This window comes from Rhinopithecus bieti, unplaced genomic scaffold (assembly GCF_001698545.2).
Source record: "Rhinopithecus bieti isolate Rb0 unplaced genomic scaffold, ASM169854v2 scaffold_21412, whole genome shotgun sequence".
In the NCBI taxonomy this organism is placed as follows: Eukaryota; Metazoa; Chordata; class Mammalia; order Primates; family Cercopithecidae; genus Rhinopithecus; species Rhinopithecus bieti.
In genome coordinates, this window is record NW_016811643.1 from 456,643 (window position 1) to 466,630 (window position 9,988).

The following is a 9,988-nucleotide window of genomic DNA, read 5'->3' on the forward strand; positions in this document are numbered from 1 at the left end:
GCAGGGTTTCACCATGTTGCACAGGTTAGTCTTGAACTCTTGGGCTCAAGGGATCCACCCACCTCAGACTCCCAAAGTACCGGAGTAACAGATGTAAGCCATTATGCCTAGCCTAGAGACCCGACTTTTAAAGAACCAGCTAGGATACCATCTGAGGTAAGAAAGTATAAGGGGTAGAGTGAGCATTTGGATTTTATTCTGCCCCTAACGTAAGGGTATGGTTAAGGCCTCTTACTCCCCAGATCAAGTTTGCAAACTGTTGGCAAACTGACTCAGTGTCAGCCTTGTTCAGGTCCTGGGAACCCAATATCAACAGATCAGATCAGAACACTGTCCTTAAGGAACACCTAAGTTAGTGTGGGAAATACAACCACATACATCGCAATTACCACTCAGTATGATTGTGCAGTAAGAGAAGCATACAAAGAAAAGTAAAAGGAAGGCTGGGCGTGGTGGCTCACACCTATAATCCCAGCATTTTGGGAGGCCGAGGTGGGCGGATCACTTGAGGTCAGGAGTTTGAGACCAGCCTGGCCAACATAGCGAAACCCCATCTCCACTAAAAATAAAAAAATTAGCTGGGTGTGGTGACGGGCACCTGTAATCCCAGCTGCTCAGGAGGCTGAGGCAGGAGAATCGCTTGAATTCAGGAGGCAGAGGCTGCAGTGAGCTGAGATCGAACCATTGCACTCCAGCCTGGACAAGAGAGCGAGACTCCATCTCAAAGAAAAAGGGAAAAGGAGGACTTAGAATAGTGATTGATTCTGTCCTTAAGCATCAGAAAAGATTCTCCTAAGGAGGTGAAGTCTGGCAAGGTGGAGAAGGGCGGACAGCAGTTCATCAGGAAGGCGAGGGAGATATGGGGGATTTGGGCAGAGGGAGCAGCCATGTAGCTTCATCCTCTTCATTCCTGTGTCTGGTACAGCCTCGTCAGGTTGCTTTTTTCTCTCTGGATGCTCAGGTACCCTGCTGACTACACCCCAGCACACGGCGATTGGGGCACACCCCGTCTCCATGCCAACATATAGGGCCCAAGGAACCCCTGCGTACAGCTACGTGCCCCCACACTGGTAAAGCCTGCAGCCCATCCAAGTGAGTGTGGCCAGGGTGAGAAGTGGGAGGGGGATGCATACAGGAACTGCGTCAAAGTCCCTGATTTGGGTCTGGTGCACAGGTGTCAGCTGGAGCAGGTAACAGCTGTCAAGTTATCAGTTGCTTTCCTGCTCCAAGGTCCATAATATCACTCTTAATAATAGCTATCACTTCTGTTGACTGCTTGTTGAAATCTAAATAAGAACAGAAATAATAATAGCTATCCCTTTGTTTATGTTATCTCATAATCCTTATAGTTGCTCTGTGAAATAAGGATCATTAGCTCCATTTTACAGATAAATATGTAGTTCAGTATCACTTAGCCAGTAAAAATTAAGCTAGGGCTTAAACTTCAGTTCTCCAGTACTGAATTCTGTGCCATTTACCTTATGATCTTCAGATTTCTTTTAACTTTGGGCCCCATTCTTCAAATGAACTCTTTACCTAGATCATATGTTAGAGCTTTGATTGGAGCTATTTGGAGGCTTTGGGCTGACCCAGGCCACTGGCTTCCTTGGTCCCCTCAGCAGCTCCTGAGGCAGTGAAAGTGAACCATAGTGCTCCAGGGATGTCACTTTGAAATCCTCTGGCCCACCACATCATCTGGCCTCCCCCATCTCCTCCAGGGCTCTTGGCACCAGAGTACAACAGCTTCCACAGGCAGGAAGCGGGCAGCTTCACTAGGAAGGCACAGAGGCTCCATTGAGGGCTCCCGAGTTGAGGGGAAGGGGTCCAGAGGTTTCCTTGAGGAAACCTGGAATATCACTGACACTGTTTGGAGGCCTCTGGAATATCACTTGACACTGTTTCTTTCCCCTTTCCCTCCACAGATCTGGAGTCACACATTGTATGCAACTACTCAAGTCTTACACCGGTGCTGGAGCAGTTCCCTAGCAGCACCACCTCTATTTGCAAGAAGAGACAACGGAAGTGCAAGGGTCACTTTATGCATCTTTAATGGTTTTGATTTTATTTTGGTTTTGTAAAAGCTGCTTTTTCTAATCTCCTGCCTCTCCCCGACTGTCCCCCTCTTAGCCGCTGCCCTTCCAGCTCTACCCACTTCCTCCTACCTGACCAGGCCATGTCCTCTCTGCTCTTCCCTAAGTGTCCTGTCCCTGGGGATCCCAGTCTAGAGGCAAGCAGAGAGTAGGGTTTATTGCAATGGTTCATCCGAAGGCTGGATTCCATTTGAAGAGCATAAACAGATGTGGTCCAGGGTAGGAACTCAGAGCTGTTGAGCAGGCTACATCTCTGGGGGAGTGTTCTGGTTGTTTTTCTTAAGCAAGATTAGTTCAGGACATTCCCATGTCCTGGACACAAATGAAATGTCTCCTGAGAACCATTGCAACAGACCAAGAACAAAACCACCTGAGTATGTAGGAATGTTATTAGCCCCTTAATACCCCAGGCCAAGAACCTGGGGAAAAAAGTCTTTAGAATTTGGGGGAGGGTGGGGGGAGGGAGGGCATTGTGGGGAAGGAGAGGGGAGAGGGGAGAAGGGAGCAGTGTTTGCCTCATGGCTTTGGTTTGAAAGGTCTCTGGTCAAAGCATCTGGCCCTGGACCTTCTGATTTGCACAGTGATGTTAACTGACCTGGCACTTCCTCAAAAGGTGATTTTGACCTTAGACCTGCAAGCGGCTGCAGGGTGGTGGGATCCCAGCATCCCGAGGCCTTGGAAGGCCAGATGCCCTGTGTCATCCAGACTTCAGCCTCTGAGCTGTCATGGACCGACTCTGATGAGGAGCTTCCTCCTGACTGGAGTGGGAACCTAGGGCATTTCTCTCCCTTTCCTTTTGCCCTTCCCAGTGCCAGGACTCACCTGTCTGACTGTAGAGCTTGCAGGCAGGCCAAGCCCTTGGTTACCTGTGCCATTCATGGCCCAAGTGAAGGAACCATATTCCAGGTGGGTGCTGGCAGTTCTGAAGGTCAGGATAGTGAAGGAAAAGCAATAGCAATAAACATTTCATAGACTCATGGAACTGAAGGGACCTTAGCAATCATCTCATCCATTCCCCTATTTGGCAGATGAGGAAACTGAGGCCCAGAGAAGAGGAAAGGACTGCCCTGGACCTTACAGTAAATTAGCATTAAATGCAGCCTTCCTACCTAGTGGGCACCTTGCCTACAAAAATGTACCTAGGGACAGATTGGCTTGGTTTTGTAAAAATTAAGTCGGCAGTGCCCATACCTGGTGAGTCTGGAACGGTCTCTGGGCTCCTGTTTCTGCCCTCCAAAGGTGGGGGTTGAAGACTGGCCAGAAGCTACATGGGGGCAGATGGCAGGAACAGAAATGGCAAATGAAGAAATAGCATTTGGAAATTCTGTGAAGACATCTGGAACTTTCATCCTGTACCTGACTCCACCTCCAGGAGAAGGAGCAGGTGGGCTGGCTGAAAAGGAGAGGCCATGCTTTTAGGACAGTAGCCTACCTCATCCCGAGAGGAGAGGAAGAGGAGGAAGAGAGTGGGAGTCATCAGGAGAGGAGGACGAGGATGAGGCCCAGGAGACAGGCTCACCTGGGAGAAGAGGGACCCCTGGGACCAGGAGGTCCCTGCTAGTCTCAGCCAGGAGCCTGGATTGCCCAGCAGCAGCCTCTGGCACCCAGCACTTGGCTGGGCCAGCAGCTCCTCTGGGAGTGGGGCACGAACATTTTACTGTACTAAATGGGATCATTGACAACATTTGGGACTTTAAAAAACTGCTTTCATTTTAAATTCACGCAAACTTGGACATACCCTTACCCCTACCTGCCATGTCTCCCTAAGGGAAGGAAAAATCAGGAAACCTTTGGGTTGGAAGGAGCTCAGAAGCTGTCTAGCCATTCCCAGGAGGGTAAAGCCCATCAGCATCCTTGGTCTAGAGCCAGGAGTTTGGGGGCCTACCTTCCTGGGCTTCCAAGGAACTTTAGGACCAGTAAGAAAAAATTCAGCTTTTCTAAATTGTCTGTTCTGGGGTGCTGACGAGGTTTCACTTTAAAACAACAGAAAGTTTTCCAGTGTTAATTCACTTTTTGCAAATACCTCCTCCCACCCTCTTTGCTTTTGTAAAGGTGGGTAAAGGTTGTTCTGGATTATGTCGTACGTGTTTGAAAAATGCCAAAATAATGATAATGATGATAATAATAATAGAAACATTTGGATTTGTCAGGTGCATCACAGAGTTCAAAGCACTTCACAGCCTTTCATGTACTCGCCCTGAGAGGGATGGGGTCACAATTATTACAGTCAATTGACAAATGAGGAAACAGGTTATGGAAGGGAACAGGCCCACAGTGAACAGCATGCTGGTATCTGCCAGGCTTCCCAGAACCCTGCTGCCTCCATGTGGGCTGGGGTGGAACCACAGAGAGGAGAAAGGAAGAAGAGGAGACCAGGAATGACCTTGTAACTTTTGTTCTTTCTATACCAGTAAGTAAAACTAACAGCTGGACCTCAGAGTTCACAGAGCAGTTGAACATAAATTATCTGGTTTAACCCGATGAAACAGGTTATTTCTCCTATTTGATCCATAAGGAAATCAAGGCTTGGAAAAGTCAAGTGACTTGCTAATAAGTGACAGAGCCACTTGAATCCCAGGCTGTCTGCTGTCTCGTTCCCCTCCATCTGATCCCCACACAGGCTCACATACTGAAGCATTTGTGCTCTGTGCCCTATCTTAGCCCCTACTATGTAGTTCAAGAGCAAAGGGAGGCCCCAAGGTGAAAATAGGGCACTGAAAGGCTGTGGTTTGGAGGAGCCCAGGTCCAGCACCCCTTTTTCAGTATGAGCCCCAGTTCAGCCGGCTTCAGCCTCTTGCTATGATGGAGATCCACAAGCCTGGCCAAGCTTGGGGAGTCACTGCAAAAGGACTGAGCCCAGGAGAGCGGGGGCAGTCATGTGCCTCTGGTAGGAAGGGCACAATTCCTGGTAAGGACACAGAGATCCAGTGGGAAGTACCATAGGTGTCCTCCAAAGATTCTAGATGGCGCAGTGGCCAAGCTAGATAAAAAGTCAGAGCTGGAAGGGCCCTCTCATTGAAGGCAGGCAAGCAAGAGAGGACAAGGGATGTGGCCGCCGACAATAAGCTACAGTACTGGCCCCAGAATGCAAACCCCTCCCTCCTCCTCACGCCACTGCCTCTCCCCAGGTGTAACACCTGTGGCCAGGATCAGGGGTCCAGATGGTTCCAGTCACCAGCCAACCCTTTTGAATTCTTCTACTTCTTCTACCTGACCTCCCCTCCTCACTGGCCTGGGGCCGAGGAAGTTTGAGTCTGGGAGCTGGATTGCCTGCAAATAGTGAAAGCCTGAAACATAATGGTTTGCCGTGTTTTGAAAAAAATGCATATTTAATTTCTTCCTCATGAGATAGGAGTTGCTGTTCTTTCTTACCTGGTAATGACTCTAAAATGTATATCCCCTTTCCTGAATATCTAGCAGAGACACACACACCTGTCCAGAGCTTTTTTAGTATGCAAAGTACTTTGACATTGGTTGCGAAAGTCCTCCATTTTATAGGCAAAAAAACTAAGGCTCAGGAGGCTTGACACTTGCTAAAAGGTCACACAGCTTGTAAGTGATTCTTCAAATCCTCTGCTCTTTCTGCTGCCACCTGCTGGGCCTCTTGGCAAGCATGAAGGGAGGGGCTCACTGTACTTTATAGAGAGCTGGGAAGCCCAGTCCTCTGAGCTGAGCATATTTGTATGAACTGCTTTGGGCCAGGACCTGTAATGAGCCCTGGGGAGGGACCCAGAGACACATCTAGCTGGCAGCACAAGGAGGATGAGAATTTGCAACTAAAGGCCTCACTTGGACAAAACACTTTGGGGTCACAATGCCCAGGACTGAAGACATGTTCGAGGACAGCACGAGGCATCTTTCTATTGGGAGACCCATGTCCTTGGTAAGCATGCACACCTGGCTTCCTATCCCCTGAGCCTGCCCACTGTCCAGATCCAGTGAATTGGTACACCACCAGGATCTGGTGGTGTAGCCTTGGCCAAAAGCATACAGACGGAAGTCTCTGGGCTTGCTTTTCCCATGGGTGAGGACCAGAACCAGACTCTGAGCATCCTTACCACTGGCCACCCAGATTGTTCCAAATTTGAGGTACCCCGTTCCCAGAGATCTGGGGGTCCTTCTTTGGCGGGCTTACTTGGTTCTGATGGCCTTCAGAAAGGAATCACATGAAGTATAAAAGGATAGGCCCCTTGGTCACCAAGTTTTGGCTCCTCATACAGATAGGACTCATCCAGGATTCCAGTGAGGCACTGGCTAAGCTTCCATATCAAATTCCTCAGCTTTGTTCTGTGCCCAGAGTGAACTTTCTCTTCTATATCACCATCTGTATCAGAATCCCTCCTCAACTGCAGTTAAGTGAAAATACGTGGAAGTCTGCTTTTCTATCCTGTATTCTCCCACATCACTACTGGCTGTGCAGCCTCTGCTGCTTGCCAAGTTTGGGAATCCGGAGAGGGGCAGTAGCAGAGTGGGCCAGTGGACCCACCCGCAGAGCTGAAGAAACACGCCACACTAACTGATGGGATTCCACACCAGAGCCTCTGAGCGCAGGCAGGCGTGCCAGGTGGGCTGCAGGGTTTGTCCTTTACTTATCCATCTGCCCCTCTCCTAGAAAACTTGTTTCTGAAATTAGGCATTCTATGGTTCCAGGGCCCAGACTTGGGTCCCAGTCCCTCAGTTTCTCCAGTGGATATATGCTGTGGTGCATGCTGTTAAGTCCAACCCAAAGGCCAACCGAGGCGCACAGGAATTGGGACTGGCTGCCACAAAGCTAGAAAGGGACAAGACAACTCTTTCTTCCCTGTGGCCACATGGATAGTCCCTGGATATTCTTGCTGTGGTAGTAAGGTCCTCTACCCCATTCCAGCCACTGATAGCGGGAGGATTTTCCTTCCTGAGGAGAACAGATGTAACAGCTTTGCAGATAAGTACCAGCCCACAGGACTCAAATGGGTGAAATCCACTTTGGGCCTGACCCCAGCAAGACCAGCCATCTCCAGGCCCCAGCCTTTCTCCTCAGGCCTAAGAGTCAGGGAAAGAGGCGGGACTGTCCCAGAGACCACCTCCTCGGGTCAGCCAGATAGTCTGGATCTATGCCGTGACTCAAGCTCCTCCTTACCCAGGGGGAGGTAAGGCCAGGCCTCTGGCAACTTGGAGTTGTCTGTAATAATCTTGAAAGGCCCAAGGGCCTGTCCCCATTCTGACTTCAAGGCATCTCCTTCCCTGTTTCATACCACATGACAGAGAAACCTGTTCTCATGGCATGTAACATCCCTGTGAAGACAGCGTTGTATATGATTTTGTATTTTTTAATTCATTTTAATCTACAGGTTGGAATCTAATTTTTAAATTTTATTGGAACTCACATTTTAAAAAGAAATAAAAACATTTAAAATAACAATAATAATAATAATAAACCTTTGACCGGTGTCTTCCAAGTAGTTTGATCAAAGAATTTATAGGTGTTTTCAAAACACAATCCAGAGTGTAAAGATTGGAAAGCCCCATGGCCTCACTTGTGTGTATGAAGTGTAAATCTGGTTTTGTTTTGTTGTTTTGGATTCTTTTGGGTTTTTGTTTTGTTTTGAAGATCAGTGATCACTCTGAAAGATTGAAGCCAAAGAATTTGTAACTATGATATTTACTGTAAGCTGTGAGAACATCAATAACTATTAAAAAAAAAAAAAAAAGTTTCCCAAAAAAAAAAAAAAAAAGTCTTAGGTGACTAGACTGAGTGGTTCTTGGGGAGGGAGGCACAGAGGACTGTCCCGGGCCAGTGAGTCCGTTGGGCTTCTCCCCAAGTTGATGCTAAACTTGTTGTCAGCAGTCAAGAAAAACCTATGGTGCATCTCACAGCTGATCTGATAGGGGTCTGCCCTAAGGGTCTCACAGCTGCTGGGAGCTATAAGGGACAACTTCAGCACCTACCCTAAGTGTGTGATGTGGGAGCACAGTGAGGCCATTCAGAGTTGAAATCCATTGAGCCATCTGCTCAATGAAGCTGACATCTATCGAGTGCCTAGTGTGTGGCTGGCGCCTGCTGCTCATGTTAGTTAAGGCATTCGGTCCTCACAGCACAGGTGAGGTGAGCCCTGTTGTTAGCACCATCTTAGATGGGGAAGCTGAGGAGGGTAAGTACGTTGGCCGAGGGTACAGAGCTGGTGAGGGGCAGAGTTAGAACTCACATTTGGCACTTGGTCTGACTCCATAGTCCACGCACCAAGCCCCACGTTCTGCCCATCTCAGAGTAAACAAGGCCCAAGTTGTTTGTTGTTGTTTCTGAGACAGTCTCACTCTCACCCAGCTGGATTGCAGTGGCACAATCTCGGCTCACTGCAACCTCCACCTCCTGGGCTCAAGTGATCCTCCCACCTCACCCTCGAGTAGCTGGGACTACAGGTGCCCACCATCACTCCCAGCTAATTTCTGTATTTTTGTGTGTGTGGAGGCGGTGTTTCACCATGTTGCCCAAGCTAGTCTTGAACTCTTGGGCTCAAGCGATCTGCTTGCTTCAGCCTCCCAAAGTCCTGGGATTACAGGTATGAGCCACTGAACCCAGCCCCCTGAGCTTTCTTAAAAGATGGATTTGTCAGATGGGAAACCAAGGGGGACTTGGTGGTTTGTGGTTACAGAAAAAGGACAGCTGAGGGAGGCTCTGGCGCCTTCATCCAAAGCAGTCCCATCAAGTGCTATCAGTTTTGCCTCCTAAACATCTGAATCTCTTATCTCCCCTCTGGGTGAAGCCACTGCCCTAGCCCAGGCGCAGGCTTCTCTTCCTGGTTATCTGTCCACCATTCCTTCCCAGGGCCGGCCGCCTACAGTTCATGCTCCGTAGCTGTATCTCCAAGAACTCAGCCTCCTTACCTGGAGAGGAAACAGGCCAAAAGAGGCCAAGTAGCTTGGCTCACACTGCAGCTGAAATGAAAACTTAGACCTCCTTACTCTCTAATGCCTCTCACCAAATCTCACCCTGTGCCTCCACCCAGCCTCCCTTCCTGTCCTTGATCCAATATGAAACCCACCCACAGTGTCCGAGGGGGCACCTCTGGCCAGAGGCATTGTTGCTGCTGAGTCACCAGTCAGTTTATCCGGTGCAGGAAGGGATTTTCTCTCAGAGGCTCAGCTCCAGGTCACAGTGGAGGAGCTGAGGGCCAGGAGGGGAGGTGGAGACTTGGGTCCCGGCTCCTACCATTCTGGCCCATAGGGAAGAGGGGTGGAGCACAGAGGTCAAGCTCAGAACTCTTCCCCTCAGTGGTCAGCCCAGAACCCCACCCTGTCCTCCAGCTCCCACCTCCACGTGAGCCTCTTGAACTCAAGAGCTGACAAAGCTTCAGGGATTTAGATGGAGCAAGCCAGAAACACTTCCAGGTGAGGATATGGGCCCTAAAGACCAAGGACATCAGACACCTACTTGAGCCCTCAGCTCTTCATCCCACTCTTGCAGGCTAGCCTCAATACCCCAAGGGACAGGTGAAGAACTAGGCCAGGGCCACACCTTTCAGCAAGCAGAAAATTGGGGAGGGGGGAGTCTGGAGGAGAGCACAGTGCTTACTGTGAGGGGCCACTCAGCCCTGGCCTGGAAGCCTGCACCCAGCCCCCGCGCACCCTGGCTTGCATGTGTATGTCCCTTTACCCAGGCGAGACGGGCAGGCTGCGGAGAGGGCATCTCGACCCCACAGCCCAGCCTTCCCCTGGGGAAGGAGGCCGAAGGCCAGCCGAGATGGAGAAGCCAGACCCTGAGATGCAGCTGAACCGCTGGCAAATAGGGACTCCAAGCACACGCTGGTAGCCGCAGGAAATACTTCCTTGGGTACACTGGTGATGCCTGCTAGTCTCCTACAGTGGACACCCTGTCCTACACTTTAGCATCCTTTTCTGCTCCAGAACTTCCCTCCTGA

At 49.8% G+C, this 9,988-nt stretch overlaps 1 protein-coding gene across 3 annotated transcripts in view; it reads left to right on the plus strand.

The window, feature by feature from the left end:
• FAM168A (family with sequence similarity 168 member A) overlaps positions 1–8,102 on the plus strand; it is a 209,198-nt gene extending 201,096 nt beyond the window's left edge. For all 3 annotated transcript variants that reach the window (XM_017894432.1, XM_017894433.1, XM_017894434.1), the window contains 2 exons: positions 962–1,092; positions 1,923–8,102. In XM_017894432.1, the coding sequence (XP_017749921.1) occupies positions 962–1,074 (113 nt within the window). In that variant the 3' untranslated portion in view covers positions 1,075–1,092; positions 1,923–8,102. The remainder of the gene's footprint in view (positions 1–961; positions 1,093–1,922) is intronic.
• Positions 8,103–9,988: the final 1,886 nt, after the last annotated feature.